Here is a 24,209-nt window from a genome sequence, read left to right as displayed (position 1 = left end):
TCTTTAGTCTTTAAATACCTAAACCCATTCATTGATTAAATGCCATGTTTATTTTATAATATGGAATATGCAAGCATTTGGAAACATACAGTTGAATGAATGTGTTCTGTTTCCATCCATTGGATAATTGGTAAACAAGAAAATTCCTTAAGCTGACAGTACGTTGTTAAATGCCCATGTGTGGCCCTTTACTGAGCTCTGAAGGAACACAAGATTTGGGTTATATATGTGTAGTATAAAGCATTGTGATGGGGTCCAACCTGTCTCAGTAATTTCAGGGCCCACTCTATCACCTCCTCAGATAAAGATAATTCTTGACCATGTGAAGCATGTGGGGAAAATTCTCCTACGTTCACCTTAAGCTCAAGACCTTCCAGAAAATTCCAAAAGTCAAGAATGTCATACTCAGCATCTGATTTTCCTTCCTCATCCAAATTCTCCAGGTCACCAGCTGGATTGTTAAATTGGATGTTCCAGGGGGCTGGGGGAGGTGCAGCTAAAAGAGATGCATTACCTTGTGATAAAGTGTGCCCCAATGTTAAACAAGGAAAACCCGCATGGAAGAAAGCCCCTAACCATCTGTAACCCCTGATGCATAACACAACTTTATTACAAACATCCAATGAAGTAAACCAAATGAAAGCATCTAGAGAACCAAAATAGCATAATATTTCTAAAATATCAGTTATTTCCAAGCAAAAACACCCAAAGACCAGCAGACCAAGACTAGGACTTCAGCAGCATGAGTAACCCTGGTCTGTGGATCATGGAACAGCTGGGAATGACTCAGTCCTCTCCCCTGACTCACACAGGGATCATCTCCCTACAACACTCCTCAGCACTGACCCAGTGGGTTTCTCCACCTCCAGCCAATGCTAATCATGCTGCATATTGCAGACTGTTTTCCTTCAAGATACAAACAAAAGCACCAAAGAAATGACCATTCCCGGGGTACCTGGGTGGCTCAGTCCGTCAAGCATCTGCCCTTGGCCTTCAGCTCAGGTCTTGATCCTAGGGATCCTGGGATCGAGCCCCGAGGGCTTCCTGTCCAATGGGGCATCTGCTTCTCCCTCTCCTTCTGCCCCTCCCCCTGCTTGTGTTCTCAATCTCTCTCTCTCTCTCTCTCTCAAATGAATACATTTCTAAAATCTTTTTTAAAAAAAAAGATATGACCATTCCTTTCTCAACGTCAGATATGCTGATTACTGCTTAATGCCTAAGGCAAAAATGAAACTCCCTTTTACTCACATGCACAGTCTGGTTCACTTTGTCAACTTCACTACACAGCATTGGGAAGTATTTCCTGGCAGGGCCATCCCAAGATTTAAGGGGGTGCAAAGGCTGTGTCTTTAACCAGAAAGGATGGAGCTGAGGAGAGACTTCCTCTCTCCGACCTCAAGCAGCTAAAGGGAGAGTACACGGAAGGCTGCCCCTTGAGACACTCCCTGGGTTGACCTGAGACTCACTTGGGTAAAGCAAGGGGGTGGGAATCCTTACAGAATATATGTGCTGATTTGGATAATCTAGAGAACTCGGCATCGGGGCAGTGAGTACCTGGGGGACAGTGAATGTGGCTAGCGGCATCATCACTATTGGAGTGGGGGCGCCAAAAGCCCCCCTATCCAGGGGGTTTTCTTCTTGCTCCTTTTCAATGAGGGTAGAAATCAGCTATGTTAATGGAACTTGAGTAGATTATGTCCAGACAGATACTTGCTGCAGAATACAAATGAGGGGGGCAGGTCTGGTCTTGTCCTGCCCACACCCACACCCACCCCTACTATGCTGTCCTCCCAGGTGGCCTCAAACCCAGGCAACAGTTCCTACACTATGACCTCACTCAGCTGCACCTCCCAGAATGCCAGGTCTGGCAGGTAAGAGCCCTGTGTACTAGGCTCCACCTAGTGTTCCATAAAGGGCTCTGTGCCTGGATCCTACTGGACCAGAGAGGGCCATGGGATGTCCTACCCCAGGACATTGAGACTTTGGAATATGCAGATTAGCTCACACTGAAGAGGCAGACCTGCCCCCGTTCTGGGGTGGAATCAGCCCCCACCAAAGCTGCTGGCTCGGGGAGGGAGCTTTCACTAAGTTAAATCCAGAGCCTGCTGTAGGAGACGCAAGTCACATCTGTCCCAGGCATAGCTGTCCACCTCCACTCACTCTCTACCCTTCTGTTTTTGTCTTTGACCCCTTTGAAATCAGGCTTCCTTCCCCACCTCTGCTAAAACTACTCTACCAAGAGTTTAAGAAGTCCGGAAAATGCCAGATCCTTCCAGAACCACATCACTTCTTTTCCATCCTGACCCTAGTGAGACAGTCTCCCCCTCTGACTTCTGTAATGTGACACCTTTATTCCATCAATTATTTGTTCACCATAAATGATTATAATGTTTACTGAATAAATTGTTTGTAAGTAAAATGGGTTGTTTATTGAATAACTCCAATGTGTCTTATGCTGTGAGATAGACAAGTTTCATTCAGGGCAAAGGCAGTGAGCCTGCTAGCAAGGATTCTTTCTTTTTCCTTTTTTCTTTTTTTTTCCTTTTTTTTTTATGATGTTAGTCACCATACAGTACATCCCTAGTTTTCAATGTAAAGTTCCATGATTCATTACTTGCGTATAACACCCAGTGCACCATGCAATACGTGCCCTCCTTAATACCCATCACCAGCCTATCCCATTCCTCCACCCCCCTCCCCTCTGAAGCCCTCAGTTTTTTTCTCAGAGTCCATAGTCTCTCATGGTTCATTTCCCCTTCTGTTTACCCCCCATTTCTTCTTCCCCTTCTTCTCCTACTGATCTTCCTACTTCCTATGTTCCATAAATGAGTGAAACCATATGATAATTGTCTTTCTCTGCTTGACTTATTTCACTTAGCATTATCTCCTCCAGTCCCATCCATGTTGCTGCAAATGTTGGGTAATCATTCTTTTTAATGGCTGAGTAATATTCCATTGTATATATGGACCACATCTTCTTAATCCAGTCATTGTTGAAGGGCATCTCGGCTCCTTCCACAATTTGGCTATTGTGGACAATGCTGCTATGAACATTGGGGTACATATGGCCCTTCTCTTCACTACCTCTGTATCTTTGGGGTAAATACCCAGTAGTACAATTGCTGGATCATAGGGTAGCTCAATTTTTAACTTTTTAAGGGACCTCCCCACTGTTTTCCAGAGTGGCTGTACCAGCTTGCATTCCCACCAACAATGTAGGAGGGATCCTTTCTCCACATCCTCTCCAACATTTGTTGTTTCCTGCCTTGTCAATTTCTGCCATTCTAACTGGCATAAGGTGGTATCTCAATGTGGTTTTGATTTGAATTTCCCTGATGGCTAATGATTTTTTTATTTAAATTCAATTAGCCAAGTTATAGTACATCATTGGTTTTTGATAAAATGTTCAATGATTCATTAGTGCAGTATAACACCCAGTGCTCATCATATCACGCACCCTCCTTTGTGCCCAACACCCAGTTACCCCAACCCCCCACCCTCCTCCCCTCTGGCAACCCTCAGTTTGTTTCCTGGAGTCAAGAGGCTCATATGGTTTGTCTCCCTCTCTGATTTCTTCCCATTCAGTTTCTCCCCCTACCCCGATTGTCCTCTGCACCATTCCTTGTGTTCCACATATGAGTGAAACCATATGATAATTGTGTTTCTCTGACTGACTTATTTCACATGGAATCCAATCTCTTACCCACAAAACCACCACTCCACTCTTTCACACCTTTGTCTCTCGAAAGAGTTTAATGACGTGCAATTTTGCTATAACAAAGCACAGCGGCATAAAGCAAGAAACAGGATTGACATCGGACAGGAAGTGAAACTGGGGGCTGTCTCATGGTGAAGCATCCCAAAGGATCCTTCCGCACAACCGTTTCCTACTTTTCCTCTAGTTGTCAGAGCGTCCCTCTTGGCTTCTGGCTCTCTCCACCTCCCTGGCAAGCCTGTCTGCCCTCAAGGCCTCAGCCAGTCTCTCTCTGGCTTTTTTCACTTTCCGAGTCTGTCTCCGGATATCTCCAGGTGTTACTGGCTGTCTGCAGATGGGTGGTGGGAGACAGAGACCCACTCCTGGGACCATCCCTGCCCAAGCTGAAGATGGTAACGTGCTGGGCCCAGGGCCACTAGGTAGATACCCTACACCCATACTGCCTGGTGCAATTACTTGTGAGGTATTTATGAAGTCCAAAGGACTTAAAATTTCTCCTTCACTGCTGAAGGCCTGGAGTCCCTGCAGTCTCCTGTACATAGAGATTTGCTGGGGCTTCTCCAAGGCCCTGTCCCATTGATTGTACCTGACCTCATTGCCAGGATGGGACGTTATGCTTGTGACTGGCCTCTTAAAAATGCAACTGGTCAGCCTTATAAGAGATGCAGCTCTTTCATGATGTCTCTTCTTGGCCTTGGCTAAATGGACTTCTCTTTTCTTCTCTGCAGTCTGGGGCATCATGTTTCTTTTGAGCTTGCCCTTTAAAAACAAAAAGAAATGTGATATTTGAATAAAATGGGGGATGAGGACCACCAGACACAAAGAATGTTCTCGGCTCGTTTGGGTCTTCCACCCTCCTCTCTCCATGCAGAAATGTGTCTTGAATCGCAATGTGCACCACAATCCTCCAGAGCGTTGTTAAAACTCAGGTTTCTGGACCTCAAGTCAAGTAGGTCTGGAGTGGGGCCAAGAATCTGCATTTCTAAGGGTTCCCAGGTGGTGCTGATGCCGCTGGTGCAGGCACCACACACTGAGAATTCGTTCTGGGACACCATCAGGCAGATATAAGCCCAGGACAGAAAGCTTGAGGTCATTACTCAGTGCCACCTCCAGACCCTTTCCCCTCCACCATTTTCCCTAGACGATGTTTCCCTCTTCCCACCCTTGTCCATGTCAACCACACACTTGCTGGTACCCTCTGACCATCATTTGGACACAAGGATCACAGTTTCTTTGTATCCCAAGACTTCAGGTTTTCAGTATCTCTTTACTATGCTTTAGGACACACTATCTCCTGGTTTTCCTAGCTCTCGTGTCTCATCTTCAGCGAGATCATCTCCCTCCCAACCCTGAGATACTCACTTGCTTTCACTTGCACACCCAAATCCCATCTTCACTCAACTATTCTCCTGTCCGTAAATAAATAACTCAGAAACACCATATTCCCAACACACAGTTCCATTTTTTTTTTGCACAAAGACCTCCATTGTAAACCATTTTTCAAGGTTCTGGTACAGAACATTCTCCCTGATACTCTTCCTTCTCTTCTCCTCCCTGTTAATGTCCATTCCTCTTACTGACTAAACACAAAAATTAATGCTTCTTAGAAATCAGTCCTGCTCTCACATTTGTTCATTCACACCCCTGTCTAGGCCATCCATCCATTTCCTTGATTTCAAATACCATTAGCCCATAGCTAGAAATGCCCATAGAATCAGCACAGATCTGACTCCAACCCTGATACCCAATACCATTCTCCCACTCACCTTCTCAGTGATAATACTGATGACTTCACTCACAGCGACCAGATCTCAAGTTGAACCAACCAATTCCCCAAATAATTCACTGCTATCAAAGTGTCCCCAAACCCACTTGCTAGTACTCATGTCCTGTCTAAACATGAGTGTCATTCTGGCCACCCTACCACCTCACACTCTTATAACAATGAATCCTGAATCCATCTAACAAACTCAACACCCAAAAAATTAACCAGTCAAGAAATGGGCAGAAGACATAAACAGACATTTCCCCAGAGAAGACATACAAATGGCTAACAGACACATGAAAAAAATGCTAACATCATTCAGCATCTGGGAAATATAAATCAAAACCACAATGAGATACCACCTCACAATGGTCAGAATGGCTAAAATTTACAACTCGGGAAACAGATGTTGGTGAGGATGCAGAGAAAGGGGAACCCTCTCACACTGCTGGAGGGAATGCAAACTGGTGCAGCCACTCTGGAGAACAGTATGGAGGTTCCTCAAAAAGTTAAAAATAGATACCCTATGACCCAGTAATTGCACTACTAGGTATTTATCCATGGGATACAAACACAGTGATTCGAAGGGGCACCTGTACCCCAATGTTTATAGCTGCAATGTCCACAGTGGCCAGAATATGGAAAGAGTCCAGATATCCAACAACAGATGAATGGATAAAGATGATATAATGGAATATTACTCAGCCATCGAAAAGAATGAAATCTTGTCATTTGAAACAACGTGGATAGAACTAGAGGGCATTATGCTAAGCAAAATAAGCCAGAGAAAGACAAATACCATATAATATTTGAGAAACAAAACAGATGAACATAGGGGAAAGGAAAGAAAAAATAAGATAAAAACAGAGAGGGAGGCAAACCATAAGAGACTCTTATCTATAGGAAACAAACTGAGGGTTGCTGGAGGGGAGGTAGGTGGGAGGATGGGGTAATTTGCACGATGGGCATTAAGGAGGGCACTTGACGTAATGAGCCCTAGGTGTTATATGCAACTGATGAATCACTGAATTCTACCCCTGAAACTAATAACATACTGTATATTAACTAAATTGAATTTAAATAAAAATTTTAAAAAGCAAATAAAAAGACTTTCAACTTCTGAATAATTCTTGAGCACCTTTCAGTTTCCCTACAAAATATCATTTCTCCAGTGACCTTTCCTGATCCAGCTACCAGAATTACATTTTCTGTGTTAATTTTTTTCAACATTCACTAGTACATGTATTATTTTTTCATGTTGTTTTTCTTTTTTTAAGATTTTATGTATTTATTTGAGAGAGAGAGAGAAGGAGCAGGCGAAGGGGGAGGGAGAAGCAGGCTCCCTGCTCAAGCCTGTTGTGGGGCTCGACCCAAGGACCCTGAGATCATGACCTGAGCTGAAGGCAGACACTCAACCGAGCCACCCAGGTGCACCTCATATTGTTTTTCTATAAATTGGATATTCAGTAAAGAGATGACTAATGTGAACTTTAATGTTTTATACCCAATATCCACTTGTTTTGCCTTAGAAGGCACTCAGATATATTTTTTGAAAGAAATTATTCAAACTCAAAAAAAATACTTCTTCGATTTTTCAAATACATTCATTGAACCACAATTATACAATGACATCATCTCTATGCTGGCAGACTGCACTGAATTATCACTGAATATATTTAGGACATATATAGGGTTCAGTACTAGCCATGGTTTCAGGTATCCACCAAGGGTCTTGGAGTATGTCCCCCGGGGATATGGGAGGAGCACTATAGAAGACTCTAATCACAATAAGCTGTTTAAAATGCAAACCTAATCAATGTGACTTTCTTTTTTTTTTAAGATTTTTTTATTTATTTATGTGACAGAGAGACAGCCAGCGAGAGAAGGAACACAAGCTGGGGGAGTGGGAGAGGAAGAAGCAGGCTCCCAGCGGAGGAGCTGATGTGGGGCTCGATCCCAGAACGCCGGGATCACGCCCTGAGCCAAAGGCAGACGCTTAACGACTGCGCTACCCAGGCGCCCCCAATGCGACTTCTTTTTAAACCAATCATTTCTATCTTTGTTTAAAGGGAAGCCATAAATCTCATATCATTCCTGTTGTCCTGCCATAATTATTTTTTTAAAAGCTTTGTTCATTTATTTTGGAAAGAGAGATTGAAAGGCAGACTCCCCGCTGAACATGGAGGGAACGCTTTCAATACCCAGTTGTGCACTAAAACCCATGATCCAGAATTTAACTTAACAAAGTCACTGTCCCTGTTTATTTTAATGTTGGTGAGAGGAAAGAGTTAATACAAAGAGTAATGAATGTCTAATATCATGTCAGGTATGATTAACAGCTGTGATAAACAGTAAAGTTGATACAGAGGGGAAGAGGGAGGGATGGAGGACCATAGGGAGGGATAACAGGACAAAGAAATTAACTACAATTATTGATAATGAAGAGATTAGGGAAGGGCTAACTGAGGACATATTTGAGCAAAGAACTGAATTAAAAAGAAAAAAAAAACCAAGCACATTGTAGGTAAAGAATTTTCCAGAGAAGGGAAATGAGTTAAACAGTGCAGGGCAGGGCCAAAGGCTATGTCCACTTCCTAGTGATACTGTTGGTTGAAACAAAACACCAAAACAAAAACATCTAGCCCAAGAAAACTTCCATATGCAAAATAGTACAATACCTTGAACATTACTTAAAAAACATTAACGCCTAAGAAACAGCTTTCAATAAGATAGCTCCTCATTTTGAAAGCTCCTGTTTGCTCACTTCAAAGAAGTTTCACAGAAGGGTAAGTACACTAATGGGCACTGGTGCTATGTATGCATTCCACACTCACCAGGGTAGGCTGGTTTGAAGAACAGGCAGATCCAGGTCCTTCCATGCTGCAAAGTTGTACTGCCCCCACTCCTGATGTGAGAACCCTGTGGCTTGATAGAAAATGTGAGTCTTCTGCTTCTGATTCCCCTTTTATGGAGGAAGGGAGTGGATAACCCAATCAGTCTATAATCCAGAAGAGATATCTTGTCTTATATCAATGGGATTTGAGCAATTCCTAAATCTTTATACAAAGACACAAGAATTGGGGCACTGGGTTGGCTCAGTCAGAGGAGCCCGTGACTCAATCTTGGGGTTGTGAATTTAAGCCCCACATTGGGTGTAGAGATTACTTAAATAAATGAACTTCAAAAAAAAACACCACAAAAGTGTGGGGCTTTTGACACGGTCAGCTATTGTTGTAGATGAAATAATTGAATACATTTGTATGTGAGATGCATTTGGGGTTTTTTTAAGATTTTATTTATTATTTATTTGACAGAGAGAGAGAGAGCACAAGCAGTGGGAGCAGCAGGCAGTGGGAGAGGGAGAAGCAGACTCCCCACTGAGCAGAGAGCCCGATTCGGGCTGGCTCCCAGGACCCTGGGATCATGACCTGAGCCAAAGGCAGACGCTTAACTGACTGAGCCACCCAGACGCCCTGTGAGATATATTTGTATCTGCAGTTTCGATCCACATTTTAATGTTTCCTGTTTCTCCCACTATGGATACATTTCATAAAAATAGAAATGGAAGTTTCTATGTACAAAAATTTTCATACATCTTACGATTTATTAGGAAAAAATTAGGAACTATTTAAATGCTTCTTAATAACGGAATGTCCAAAATATTTATTGACAATCCTATGGAATATATCATAGACATTAAAAGCAAATTAATATTGTGTGCATTTATATTTCATTTAATATTTGAGAGTATTTCAGCCATCTCATGTTTTCTCTACCCTTTGAAAAGACTTAAATAGTTAATGTTCCTTTAGTCTCTTCGTTTTACTGACTTTGATTTAACTTCAATTTTTTTTTGGACTTTTTTTTTTTGAGACAGAGAGAGTGCATGTGTGCACACACAGAAGGGGGAGGGGCAGAGGGAGAAGCAGGCTTCCCTCTGAGCAGGGAGCCCAATGTGCCACCCCTGGGATCATGACCTGAGCCGAAGACACTTAACAACTGAGCCATCCAGGAGCCTCTCTTATTATTCTATTGTTCCCTCAATAAGCTTATCAGTTGCAATCATATACAAATCTTCATGTAGTTAATGAGGGGAACCTGGGTGGCTCTGTCAGTTAAGCATCTGACTCTTGATTTCAGCTCCGTCTTGATCTTAGGGTGGGGAGTTCAAGCCCCGCCTTGTGCTCCACACTGGGTTTGGAGCCTACTTAATGAGCCCTTTACTTAACGTAGTCTAATTCAACTACCTTTACCACCGTCCCCAAATGCTAATACCTTCAAACACTGCCAACTACATTTTTAACCTTTCTGACTCTGCTTTACTGTTCTCATGCATTTCAATCCTACCTATATTTTAATCTCCGAGAGAGATTTCTAGAATTGCCTCATAAAACAAAATTCATTTGTAATTGTAAATATTCCTTTCCTTCTCTTCATTCCTTCCTGCATCCCTGATTTTCAATCTGAAAGTCTATTCCTTTGGATTGAAGAACCCACTCGGTATTTGTTTTCTAGATCAAGTCTGCTAACAATGAAATCTTTCATTTTCCATTGTTCTTGCGACACCTTCATTGTGGACAACGTCGCTGCTGGGTATAGAATTCGGGTTTTGATATGACATTTCTTCTAGCATTTCAAGTATGGTGCTCTGTTGATATCAAACTTAATTTTTGTTTCAATACCCCAGTTAACCTTTTTCTTACTTATCTGGCCTCTGCGTTCTCCAAAATCTGTCACCCTAACTTTGTTTTTTTAGACAATGTGTATCTCCCTGTTGTCTCCCTTGTACCGACTTTGCTTATGGGGTGGTGATTTAATTACATCTGCGGGTTGGTGTCTTTCATCCCTGTGCAACAGACTGTGTATCTTCACTTCTGACATCATTCTTCCCCTTGATCTCTCAGCTCTTTTTTTTAATTTTGTATTCAAATTCAATTTAATCAACATATGCTGTAGTATGAGTTTCAAAGGTAGAATTTAGTGGTTCATCAGTTGCATACAACACCCAGCACTCAATACATCAAGCGCCCTCCTTAATGCCCATCACCCAATTACCCCATCCCCCCACCCATCTCCCCTCCAGCAACCCTCAGTTTGTTTCCTATAGTTAAGAGTCTCTTATGGTTTGCCTCCCTCTCTGTTCCTTACTTTATTTTTCCTTCCTTTCCCCCATGTTCATCTGTTTTGTTTCTTAAATTCCACATATGAGTGAAATCATATGGTATCTGTCTTTCTCTGACTGACTTATTTCACCTCAGCTCTTCTTTTGATCACACTTTTCTTAACTCTGTCCTGAGTTTACTAATAGCGTTCACCCTATAGTTTTGTTAGGATATTTGCTCTTGGACTGTCTTCTGGCTTAGTAACACAGCCTTTTGCTGAAATCAGTCCCTTCTTAATTACTTAAATTTTTAATTTCAGTTCTACCATAAATGTAATATATAACTTTAAAACGATAGCAGAGGAGGGGCACCTGGGTGGTTCAGTCGGTGAAACATCTGCTTTCAGCTCAGGTCATGATCCCAGGGTCCTGGGATGGAGCCCCGCTTTGGGCTCCCTTCTCAGTGGGGAGCCTGCTTTTCCCTCTCCCTTTGCCCCTCCCCTCTGCTTGTGCTCTCTCTCTCAAATAAATAAAATCTTTAAATAAAATAAAATTCACTAGTAAGACAGAGGGGGTGGACAACCAGGGTGAGGGAAGAAACTGACATTACACACATCTGGCAAAATACATCAAGCCAAATTATGTAAAGAATTCTGTCAAATAAAAAATAAAACTGAAAAACCATTAGAAAAATGGCTCAAAATTCTAGAGTAGGCACACCATAAAAAAGGATAAACAAATACTTAGTTAACATGTAAAAAAATGTGTAACCTCTTCCGTTTCAGGGAAATGCTGGTAAAAGTCTCAATGAGACACTATAAAGCAGACATCAGCTGAAACGAAAGGAAGGCAGTGGTCCCACGCACTGCCCAGGCCGTGGAGCCGTCAGATCATCCCCGCACGGCCAGTGAGAATCTAAATTGGTAGAACCAGCATCTGGTAGAACCGTAGGCAAACATCCCCAACCCTGTGAACCTGGGGCCGCAACAGACAAGTTCTAGTCTGGTCGCAACGGCTGGAGTCTAAACCACCCCTTGCTAGAAAGGAATGAAATGTGCATCCGTGGGGAATGGGTATATGCTATGGCGTCTGCCCCCAGTGGAACTCAACCCGGCGATAAGAATTCACAAATACCTACAGAGAAGAAAGAGTAAGGATGGATCGCACAAATGTGCTGTGGAGCCACACGCCCACGGGAACAGCCCCAGCACAGCGAGCTACCGGGTGGGTGATGGACGGCTGCTCCGGGACTACGCAGGAAAGCCCCTGGGTTCTTACAGAGTGATGGGTGGACACTGGCGCCCAACTCCAGGCCCCCAGGGACTTCCAGGAGCTGTCGTTCCGGGTGGTTGTCACAATAACTGCAGAGCGCAGGAGGTCGCCCCCAGGGTTGACAGCTCCCCCACCCCCCACCTCCCCTTTGAGCCTCCCCTGGAGGCGGAGGACTCAGCTTTTCTCCCCCAGGGGCTGCAGAGTCCCAGCATGCACGTGATCACTTCGAGCTTCCTGGGAGGTGAGGTCCCGGTCCTGGCGCCAGGGGCAGTCCCCGCGCAGCTCACGCTCAGCAACTGGGTCCTGCTGGTTGTCCCTGCGCCTGCCCTGAGGTCACAGAGGGTCACTAGTTCTCTGCCCAGGCCTGGTGGCTCCGTCCCCCCAGGCCAATGCACGTGGGGAATCAATATTGGAGAATGATCCGTCTCAGCCCAGAGGGCAGAGCACGTGCCCATCCCCCTTGCAGATGAGGAAGCTGAGGCTCCCTGGGGCCATCAGCCTCAACCCCCAACGGCATCCTCAGCCGACAGTGCCGGGGATCGGCCCCTCTTGCCTCAGTACATAGGTCCTCAAGCCTCTCTCCAGCTGCTGTCAGCTGCCCGCGCCCAGTCAGAGGATGCACCCTGGGAAGTCTGGGGTCCTGGCCCAGCTCTGCTCTCAGACCTCTGCCTCCCTCCCCGAGTCCGGGGCCCAGAACCTGCCCTGTGAACCATCACAGACCACCCTCCCAGGCCTGGAGACGACTCTTCTAAGGCGATTGTCCCCAAGCGCCCACACCGCTGCAAAGAATCGGCACACGCCATTCAGGAACAGTAGACACCTGCTTCTTCTAAGGTTGTCTACATGACCCCACGTCACCTGCACTTAGGAACACCACAAATGGAGGTGCTGGGGGCTCTCACCCAAACCTTCGCTCTACAACAGATGCCATTGTGAGATGAAAGAGACAACCTAGCTCCAACCATGTTGCTGCAAATGGCAATGTTTCATTTTTTATGGCTGAGTAATATTCCATTGTGATCCTTTTATCCATTCATGTATCAGTGGACACTTGGGCTGCTTCCATAATCTGTTGTAAATAATGCTGCAGTAAACATAGGGGTGCGTGAGCTAGAGAGTATGATGCTGAGCAAAATTAGTCAGAGAAAGACAAATATCATATGATTTCACTCATGTGGAATTTAACAAAACACACGAGCAAAGGGAAAAAAAAGAGAAACCAAGAAATGGACACTTAACAATAAAGAACTGATTGTTACCAGAGGGGGAGGGATGGGGATTAAAGAGTACGTTTATCACAATGAGCACTGAATAATGTACAAAATGGAGGAATCACTATTTATTCACCTGAAACTGATATAACACTATGTTAGCTATGCTGGAATTAAAAACTTAATAAAAAATAAAATATCATTAAAAAAAAAAGAAAGAGACAACCTAGAGTTTGGGGAGAAAATACCGCTAATCTCATTTATCACAAAGGACTAATACACAGAATAGAGAAAATCTCCTAATAGCTCTTGGGTGGGGGGCAGGGGGAGACCCAGAAGGAAAATAAGGGAAAGACTTCAACAGACATTGCGCCAAGAAAAGCAGTTGAAAAGCTGTCCAACATCGCTCCACCCAAGGGCAATACAGATAAAATCCACTGTGAGATACCAGAACCCAGCTCTTAGGGTGGTTGCAATGAACATTGTGACCCTAAGGAGGACTGAGAAGGATAAAGCAGCTGGAACTCATTCCTTGTGGGCTGCAAAATGGGACAACCACTCAGGGGAGAGGATGTGTAATTACTCCCACATTAAATATACACTTACCACTCTCCCCAGCTTTCCCACTCTGAGCTATTTACTTGAGAGAAATGAAAAGGTATGTTCATAAAAGCACTGAATGCCAAGGGTTACAGCAGCTGTATTCACAATGGCCAAAAGCTGGATGTGACTCCAGTGTCCTTCAACATTGAATGGATATTTAAATGATGACCCATCCTTCACAGGGGATGCTACTTGGCATTGAAGAGGATGGGATTTTAAATTTGATTCCAAGTTTAACTATGATAAAATTATTATAAATACTAATATTTGACTTAGTTATTTGGAAGATTATAAATCTACTTTGGGAAATTTAGCTCTGTGAGTCTTGCAACAGTAGAACTTTTGTGTCTGCATACGGATCAAGTATATTTGATCAAATTTAACTTTGGAACTGAATACACTATAATTATGAACACACACTGGGTTTCAAAACTCTGAATAAAGACAAGTTATAACATATCTTACTCGTTGCTTTAGTGTGGATTGTAACTCAAGTGATAACATTGGATTTCTTGAGTTAAATAAATGGTTTAAAACTGCAGTTGATTTGTGTTTGTTTTTGTAAATGTGTTTGCTCCAAATTTGGAAATACAGTTGTTATATGTCTCTTGTGCTTGGCTAATGAAGCCAATGATAGCTAAGCCCACAAGAGTGGACAAGGTTGATTTCCCAAAGGAAAGGAAGCTCCACCAGCCCCTGGGGAGTGTAGTCCACCCTCCCTGATAGTGTGTGTGTACATACACACACAAAATGAAAAATGTACCAGGGTTCTATCTCTCTTTCTCTCTCTCTCTCTCTCTCTCTCTCTCTCTCTCATGCACGCGCGTGCACACACTTCTTCCACAAATACAAAGGCACATTCACAAATCCAATCTAAATTGACCTGAGATGAACCCAAATTTCCAGCAGAATTTCTCAAATGTCAAGAGGCTACTAATCTAAGAAGTCCTCATGGCTGCTCTCAGGAAAGGAAGTCAGACGCCAGATTATTTCAACAATTTGGTGAGAATTAAAGCCAGAAAGTCTGTCAAGATGTCTTGTGCATTTCCTTCTGCTTCTCTTAGGAGTTCAATACTGATGGATAACATTCCCTGTGATATTTTTTATAAATAATTTTTCTGTGTAAAGACACCATTTCTATTTACAATGTAAAAATGCACAAGAAACAAGTAAAAATAAGTATTTCATGAAATGAATGACTAGGATAGAGCAGGTAATGAATATCAGTTACACAACACCTAGAGAAGGGGGGTTGAGTCAGGGAACAGGTCACACTGGAGGAATTCTAATGGCTTTAGGCTGATTCTGATTACATCTACCTCATTGATTGAGCTATCCTCAACCCTTCCCCTCTTCCTGGTCCCTCCTATTATTTAGTACCAGGGCCAACCACAGCGGACCTTGCTAACAAATCCACTGGTTCTGCCCCATGTGACAACACATGGAGGATTCCCCCAAGACCTCACTCTGCTCCTGCACTCTTCTCCCTCTGTGAGGCCCCAGGAACATCTTTTCCAAAACTCAACCGCTGTGAGTGCCCACCTTCAATGCCAATGCTGTTTGCACACTTGGGTCCAAGGAGTTTCCAGGGTTGTCTCTTAATAAGGGTTTGAACAGAACTTGGACATGCGGCCTGGGACATCCACCTGCATGTGCTCATGGCCTCCTGTGATACAGGATGGAGACAGGGGTAGGAAGAGAAGGGGCTACTGCAGGTCAAGTTTCCCTGTGTCAATACATTCTGGGATAGTTGCTATTGAATCTAGAATCCTAAATCCAAACCCAATCTTCAAAGACATGATGAAGATACATTTGTAAGGTAGGACAAGGGGATACACTTTACTTGGGAGTTTGTTCGCTGTGAATAATTAGGTATGTGAGAGTTGCACTGGTACCTTTGTACCCTTGCTCAAAAATCTGACAATCTCTTAAGAATGAGCCCACGGGAAATAAAAAGAGATAGGACAAGGGATTCTACTTCTTGTAGAAGCTTTGTAGAATAATTGTATTTTAAAGTATTATGCACATGTCACTTTCCGAAAATAAAGGTTGAATTTCTAAAGCCTAGGATCTTCCAAACAGGAGAACTAGTTAGTGAAATGAACACCCAAGTGTCTCCCCCTCTCCTCTGCCTGTTGCATCTGAGCCTCTTGGCAGTATCTCCTTGTCTTGTCTTCCAAGACTTGAGCTCATGCAGGGTTCTGTCTTCAGCCCAGAGCTCCTCCCCTTGCTCTGGAAAAGGCTCAGCTGACCCTGACAACTATTTCCACTCCCACGTCAAGAATGCCATCCCTCCCTCCCACAGAAGATCCTAGAAATTCTAAACCTTGGCCTCAAACCACTGCAAAGTCTTCTATAAATCTTAATAAGTTGGCTTAACCTGTTTCCTCATCTCCAAGATGCACGGTTAGTGTAGATTAGAATATTTGCAATGCATACAACAGTGTAGTCCATCCATTTACTCACTGTTATGGAGTCTTGCTACATGTGTGCTCCATGCAGAGTGCTAGTCACAGCTTACAATGTAGGGAGAATATATTCAAATTTATTTGTGATGTATGGATATAGATAGACCTTGTGATATGCCATGTGTTCCAACCATTTTCAAATATCAACTCCTTTAATACCCTAAATAATCTTATACTCCATCTATTCTTAATATCACCAATTGACAGAGGGAGAATTGAGTCAAAAACAAAGTACATAGTTGGGGCGCCTGGGTGGCACAGCGGTTAAGCGTCTGCCTTCGGCTCAGGGCGTGATCCCAGCGTTATGGGATCGAGCCCCACATCAGGCTCTTCTGCTATGAGCCTGCTTCTTCCTCTCCCACTCCCCCTGCTTGTGTTCCCTCTCTCGCTGGCTGTCTCTATCTCTGTCGAATAAATAAATAAAAACATTAAAAAACAAAAACAAAGTACATAGTTGACCTTAATTCCCACATCTAGGAAGTGGTGGAGCTAGAATTTGAAATAAGCCATTTAACTCTTTATTCCATGCTTTTACGTATGCCATTTTCTAAGTCTTCACACTATGAAAAACTTCCATTTTAAAAAGTTATATATTTCCTCAAGTTAATCATTTTCATGGTGTATCCAAATGTCATTATTTTACATGTAACTGAAAAATAAAACACCCAGATAATGAAAGTTATCACATGTACACACCCAAGTTTAATTCTACTAAAATCTCTTGTCTCTGACACTTAATACAGAGAACATTCTAAAATATTTCATTCCAGCCTGAGAGGGCCAGAAAATCCCACTGGCACTCTCTAATAAGCCAAGGACAGGCTGAGAATGGGCCTCAGGGAAAAGGGTGACCTTGGGAGTTACCATTGAATCACAATATTGGTGAGGGTCTTAGCAGAAAGTGGGATTTAGGATCTATAGTCTTTCAACCTGGGTGCTAATTTTCCAGACGTGTTTCGGGGGCTGGTGCTAAAGTACAGGAAAAAAGGATGGGCCACTGTATCTTTGAGGAAATGGGATCAGAGAGACAGAGGCAAAGAGGAAATGGCAATTTCCCTCCACAGGGTTTTGGGGCAGGGGGAATCCATCCTAAAAGACACAGTCTTGTGTCCGGAATAACAGAAAGGGGTTGCATCTTCTTTGATCAAATCATAAAGCCCATCTTCATGGACCTGCTTCACCTAAAAAGGATAAAGGAAGAAGGAAATGCTTTAGTGCTCTTTCTCGACAGTGGTATTGGTGAGGGTAATGACTGTATCTGGCTCATCTTTGCAGCCCCACCACTGAAGAGACCTGAACAAAATAAGTTTCCTATGGAACTGGCTGATTTAAGTCAAAGGGAAAATGAAGTGGTTGGGTTTTTAAAGTCTAGAATAAAGTGCAGAAAGAGAAGACCTGCAGGGACTACTGGCCATTCTGGAGGATGGCCATGCTTCTTATGTCTGTACATACTTGTTTGGGCACATACAGAATCCAAGGTGAAGTCTGTCCTTTGGATAAGCAGAATTTCAAGGAAGTAGGTGTATGGTCTCTGGTGCTTAATAAAGTCAAACTTTGTCCAGTGTCTGGTCATGTAATCAATAAGAAATTAAATTCTATCTGCCCCAAAATCATTAACTAGGCCTTAACAGAATTGAAATCAATGTTTTGAAAAGTTATTCTGTTCATCGCAGCATTATTCACAATAACCAAGGTATGGAAACAATCTAAATGTCTTTCTATGGATGAGTGCATAGGGAAGATGTGATATATATATATATATATAATGGAATATTATTTAGCCATAAAAAAGAATGTAATCCTGCCATTTGTGACAACATGGATGAAACTGGATGGAATTTTGCTAAGTGAAATAAGCCAGACAGAGAAAGATAAATACTGAAAAATATCACTTATATGTGAAATCTTGTTTTTAAAGTCGATTTCATAGAAACAGAGAATGGGATAGTGGTTCCCAGAGGCTGAGGGTGGGGAAATAAGATCTTGGCCAAAGGGTAAAAACTTTGGGAATGATGAATAATTTCTAGGAATCTGATGTACAGCATGGAGACTACAGTTACAATATTGTATTATATACTTTGAAGTTGTTAAGAGAGTAAATCTTTAATGTTTTCACCATGCATTTTAAAAGATAATTATGTGAGACGATGGAGTTGTTCACTAACCCTATTTTGGTAATCATTTTGCAGTGTATATTTATATCAAATCAACACACTATATACCTTAAACTTACACATGTTGTAAGTCAATTATATCTAAATAAAGCCAAAAAAAACCAAGAGGTGCAAATATAACTGTATATCTACACTTAAAAGGATGAAGTTAGACCCCCCCACTTGGCACCTTATACAAATATTACTTACATCTTAGATATGACCACAAAAGCACAAACAACAACAACAACAAAGAGATAAATAAGACTTCGTCAAAAATGAAAATTTTGGGGGCACCTGATTGCCTCAGCTAAGTGGCTGCCTTTGGTTCAGGTCATGATCTCAGGATTGTGGGATCAAGCCCCAGGGAGTCTGCTTCTCCCTTTGCCTCCCTGCTCACTGCTCCTGTTCACATTCTCTCTCTCTCAAATAAGTAAAATCTTTTTTAAAAAATTGAACATCTTTATGCAAAGGATACTATCAAGAGTGTGAAAAGACAACCTATAAAATGGAAGAAAATATTTGTAAAGCATATATTTGATAAGGGTCTAGTATCAGAGTATATAAAGAACTCTTACAACTCAACCACAAAAATCAAACAATCCAATTTAAAAATGGGCAAGAGATTTGAACAGACATTTCTTCAAAGAAGGGGTGTGTGTGTGTGTGAGAGAGAGAGAGAGAGAGAGAGAGAGCACCTGAAAAAATATTCAGCATCATTAGTCATTAAGGAAATGCAAACTTAAACCACAATGAGATACATTTCATATCCACTAGGATGGCTATAATTTTAAAAATGGAAAATAAGTGTTGGCTAGGATGTTAATAAATTGGAATCCTTGTGGGAATGGACAATGGTGCAACCACTCTGAAAAATAGTTTGGTGGTTCATCAAAAAGCTAAATACAAAATTATCATATAACCCAGCAATTCAGCTCCTAAGTATCTCCCAAAAAGAATTAAAAACAGATATTTAAACAATAGCATGTATGTGAATGTTCATAGCAGCACTATTCTCACTAGCCAAAAGGTGGAAACAGCCCAAATATCTATCATTGGGTGGAAGGATAAACCAAATATGGTATATCCATTCAGTGGAATATTATTCAGCCATAAAAATAAAGTGCTGATACACGCTACAACATGGATGAATCTCGAAAACATTCTACCAAGTAAAAGAAGTTAGACACAAAAGGTTACATACTGTATGATTTCATTTATATGAAATATTTGAAATAGGTAAATGCATAGAGACAGAAAGGAGATTAGTGCTTGCCAGAGTATAGGGGAAATGGAAAATGGGGAGTAACTACTTAATGGGTATGGAGTCCCCTTTTGAGATGATGAAAATGTTTTGGAAATAGATAAAGGTCATGGTTTTGCAATGTTGTGAGGGTATTAAACACCACTGAATTATACAATTTGAAGTGGCTAATTCTATATTATGTGAATTTTAGTTGAATAAAAAATCAGATTGTCAGATTGGATAAAAAGCAAGACCCAGTTATATGCTACTTCCCACAATAAATGTACTTTAGAAAGACATAAAGAGGTAAAATTATGGAACAAAATATGCCATACTAATACTAGTCAAAAGAAAGCTTTAAAAGCTGTATCAGTAAAAGAGAAAGTATGTTTAAGAGCTGGCATGATGCATCCATACAGTAGAATACTATTTGATGAAAGAGAATAAGCTCTAAGTACCTGCAACAAGAATGAATCTCAAAACAATAATGCTGAGTGAAAAAAGCTGCACAAAAACAAAGTATATACTCTGCAATCCCATTTGTATAAAACTCTAGAAAATGCAAACTAATCTATGGTAACAGAAAGTGGATAAGTGACTCCTTGGAGAGGATGGGATGAAGGAGGGGCGAACAAGCATGAGGAAACTTTTGGGAGTGATGTGTACTTTCACTGTCTGAATAGCAGTCATTGTTGTACAGACATATACATAAATCAAAACTCATCAAATTTTATACTTTAAATATGTACAGTTTGTTGAATGTCAATTTTATCTCAATAAAGCTGTTAGAAGATTTTTTTAAGTTGAATCTTGCCTCATAGCTGGATATTTATCCAATTGGAAATTAAGATAAACACCACTCTCCCAAAATATTAAGTGCTTATTAATAAAATAGCCAGACCCTGGTCAACAGTGAGCATCTTCTCTTTTGAGAGATTTCTGAAAAAACTTATATTTGTATTAAGCTGTTTTTTTATTATGTTATGTTAGTCACCATACAGTACTTCATTTGTTTTTGATGTAGTGTTCCATGATTCATTATTTGCACATAACACCCAATGCTCATTGCAATATGTGCCCTCCTTAATACCCAACACCAGGCTAGCCCATCCCATCACCCCCACCGCCCCTCCGCTCTGAAACCCTCAGTCTGTTTCCCGGAGTCCATAGTCTTTCATGGTTCATCCCCCCCCCGACTCCCCTCTTCATTTTTCCCTTCCTTCTCCTAATATTCTCCATGCTATTCCTTATGTTCCACACATAAGTGAAATCATATGCTAATTGTCTTGCAGGAACCAACAAATGTTGGAGAGGATATGGAGGAAGGGGAACCCTCTTACACTATTAGTGGGAATGCAAGTTGCACAGCCACTTCAGAAAACAGTATGAGGTTCCCCAAAAAGTTAAAAATAGAGCTACCTTATGACCCAGCAATTGCACTGCTGGGTATTTACCCCAAAGATACAGATGGAGTGAAAACAAGGGGCACATGCACCCCAATATTCTTAGCAGCAATGTCCACAATAGCCAATCTGTGGAAGGAGCTGAGATGTCCTTCAACAGACAAATGGATAAAGAAGATGTGGTTCACTGGGTGTTATACGCAACTAATGAATCATCGAGCTTTACATCAGAAACTGGGGATGTACTGTATGGTGACTAACATAATATAATAAAAAATCATTAAAAAAAAAGGTGTATCCATCAAAAGTAAAAAAAAAAAGAAGAAGAAGAAGAAGATGTGGTTCATATATACAATGGAATATTACTCAACCATCAGAAAGGATGAATACCCACCATTTGCATCAACATAGATGGAACTGGAGGGGATTATGCTAAGTCAAGTAAGTCAAACAGTGAGCATCTTAATAAAACTCAAAGTTAACAAATATTTTATAAATACTGTTAAATTTTACCTCCATTACCATTTAAAGCAGTAACTCATATTTTCAAGAATCTGGTGGTTTTCCAGATATTGTCTGGCTCAACCACTATCCCAACACAGATGCACAGACACACACACACACACACACACACACACACACAAACACACACAAACTAAACCTACAACAATGAGGAGATCACTCCTGAGTAGTCACACAGCGCAATGGTTTGGGGGCTGTCTTTGGCCTCAGAGCACCATGGGTTCAAGTCCCAGCTCTACCACTCTCTGGAAGTGTGACCATTTGTAAGTTATTTTCCTTTTTGAGTCTTGTTTATTTCTTATACATAAACATCATGATAGTCCCTACATCTTGAAAGCCATGGAGAGGACAAAATAATGTTCACTTAGCAGGTAAAATGGTCAACAGGTGCTGATTATTACTGGTATAATTATCAATTCAACAGGGAGATCCCAACTTTACAAAGCAGGGCCTTCCATTCACGTAAATAGTACTAAAGAATCGGGAAAGTGGGGCGCCTGGGTGGCACAGTCGTTAAGCATCTGCCTTCGGCTCAGGGCGTGATCCTGGCGTTCTGGGATCGAGTCCCACATCGGGCTTCCCCGCTGGGAGCCTGCTTCTTCCTCTCCCACTCCCCCTGCTTGTGTTCTCTCTCTCGCTGGCTGTCTGTCAAATAAATAAATAAAATCTTTAAAAAAAAAAAAGAATCAGGAAAGAATATACTAAAAGTGACTAGGACTGCTAGCCTTGCTCTCCATAAGTCCATGGGAGAAAACACTAACCCAACTAGTCATGGGATCTGAAGAGGCTGGACAGACACTTCGCCTTGAATATAAGGCCTTAATAGCTGCACCACAAATTGGTGCTTTGGGGAAATGGAGAGAATGAAGAACTACTAGGATCATGCCAGCAACCCCCTGTGTGGTCATTACTTTGGCCTGAGCTCAGCTCTGCTGAGCACTTTGACCAAAGCCATCCGCACCTCCCGGTTCCTCAGACTGTAGATAAGGGGGTTGAGTGTAGGGGTGACAAGGCTGTAGAATAGGGAGACCACGTTGTCCTGGGGTGGGCTGTGGTAGGCACCCGGCACCATGTACATGAACACAGCTGCGCCATAAAAGAGCCCCACTACTGTGATGTGTGAGGAACAGGTGGTGAAGGCCTTGTTTCGGGCCTCCTCTGAGCGCATGCGTATAACAGCCCCCAACACGTGGCCGTAGGAGGCGGCAATGAGGAAAAGGGGAAGCACAAGGATCAGCACCCCCGAGGTGGACAGCGCCAACTCATACGCAGAAGTGTCTGCACAGGAGAGCTTCAGTAGGGCTGGCACCTCGCAGAAGAAGTGGTCCACGATGCGGGAGGCACAGTAGGGGAAGTGCAGAGTAATGGAGGTCTGGATGGAGGCGTTGAGCACACCTGCCAGCCAGGAGGAGCCCACCATGAGCAGGCACACCTGGCGCCTCATGAGCACAGGATACTGCAGAGGGTGACACACAGCAACATAGCGGTCATAGGACATGAGGGCCAACAGAATGCCCTCAGCCACGCCCATCAGAGTCAGGAAGAATATTTGAGCTGCACAACCCCCGAAGGAGATGGAATCTTCTCCCTGCAGAAAGTGGGACGCCATCTTGGGGATGGTGACCAGGGGGAAGCCAACATCAAACAGAGAGAGCTGGCTGAGCAGAAAGTACATGGGTGTGTGGAGCCTGGAGTCCATGCGGATCAGGAAGAGCAGAATGGTGTTGCCCAGGAGGCCCATGGTAAACATGGCAGTCACCAGGGAGAAGAGCAGCTGACGTGACCCTGAGTGACTGAAGAGGCTCACCAGAATGAAGTCAGAGGTCACTGATTGATTCACATCCCCCATGTTTTACACAATGTATTTTTGCTGCAGGAGAAAGACCAATTGCAAGTGAGTTTTGACCCACATGCCAATTGCCATCACTTGATAGTGGCTGCCTGGAGAAGTATTATGAGGTCACAGCTAGAATCAGCAATTGGAAATGCCATGATCAATTAGTGATGTCTGTCACAGGCACGGGATGGGAGAGCAGCAGCTTGCATCTCGGAACAAGATACTTGGCCACACCCTAGTGAAGAGCTACCCACTGACTCGTGAGGTCCAGACATTGAAGTTCCAGTCAAAGACAATAACTTAGCTCCAATAGAATATTTCAATACCTCTCTTTCTAATGGTCCTGGGTCCAAAGCAGAGGTGAGAGTCCAAAAAGGTGGGGAAGTAAAAGAGAGGATGGTGGAGCTGAAGCAATAAATCAAGGAAGAAAACAGAGAAGGGCTTCGGTCCAAGTGCCTGGATGAGAATCTGGAGGAAAGAGAAACCAATGATGAGTCTGCACTGGGTCACATTGAGGGTATGAATCTAGTGTGAGCCATAGGGGGTGGCTATGGGTGACAGCAGGTTGGGGATGAAATGATCTGGGCTTGGGCGGGGGAGGACAGTTGTCAGTGAGCTCAGCAATTACTGGTGACTTTGTTGCATTGGATGAAGAGTAGTGGCCTGTGAACAGTCAGACTCAGTTTCAAGTAAGGTACCAGGCCTAGAAGATTATCTCTAATAAATATTCCCTGGGTGAATGAGGTGGCCAAGAAAGATGACTGTGGGCCAGAGGGAGCTACACACTTAAATTTGGGAATACTTAATTCTCTTGGCAACCTCCAAGCCCCCAGGCAAATCCAGCTTTTCCTGGAATACCATGCACCATCCACAACCCCAACTGTGGACAATGCAAGACCAAAAGAATGTCTGT

General features: G+C 42.7%; 2 protein-coding genes across 2 annotated transcripts; both read right to left on the bottom strand.

Annotated features, from left to right (window-relative positions):
• Nucleotides 1-3,898: 3,898 nt before the first annotated feature.
• On the bottom strand, nucleotides 3,899-8,359 carry LOC123777622 (methyl-CpG-binding domain protein 3-like 2B). Its single transcript, XM_045774391.1, has 2 exons — nucleotides 8,315-8,359; nucleotides 3,899-4,474 (listed from the first exon to the last, which is right to left on the bottom strand). The coding sequence occupies exons 1-2, from the start codon at nucleotides 8,357-8,359 to the stop codon at nucleotides 3,899-3,901; spliced, it is 621 nt and encodes a 206-aa protein (XP_045630347.1).
• A 14,007-nt stretch (nucleotides 8,360-22,366) lies between these two features.
• OR2Z1 (olfactory receptor family 2 subfamily Z member 1) lies at nucleotides 22,367-23,308 on the bottom strand. The gene has a single exon (XM_045774267.2). The coding sequence runs from the start codon at nucleotides 23,306-23,308 to the stop codon at nucleotides 22,367-22,369; it is 942 nt and encodes a 313-aa protein (XP_045630223.2).
• Between the last annotated feature and the right edge of the window lie 901 nt (nucleotides 23,309-24,209).

Source organism: Ursus americanus, chromosome 14 (assembly GCF_024610735.1).
Source record: "Ursus americanus isolate L20-20 chromosome 14, mUrsAme1.1.p, whole genome shotgun sequence".
NCBI lineage: Eukaryota > Metazoa > Chordata > Mammalia > Carnivora > Ursidae > Ursus > Ursus americanus.
Note: the sequence above shows the minus strand (reverse complement) of the source record. Positions and strands in the feature narration are given on the sequence as shown.

Coding starts and splice junctions, on each gene's coding strand:
- LOC123777622 (XM_045774391.1), bottom strand. CDS start 8,359: ATGGAAGGACCTGGATCTGCCTGTTCTTCAAACCAGCCTACCCTG. Junction 4,475..8,314: donor CTTCAAACCAGCCTACCCTG/GTGAGTGTGGAA, acceptor TTGTTTTTAAAG/GGCAAGCTCAAAAGAAACAT.
- OR2Z1 (XM_045774267.2), bottom strand. CDS start 23,308: ATGGGGGATGTGAATCAATCAGTGACCTCTGACTTCATTCTGGTGAGC.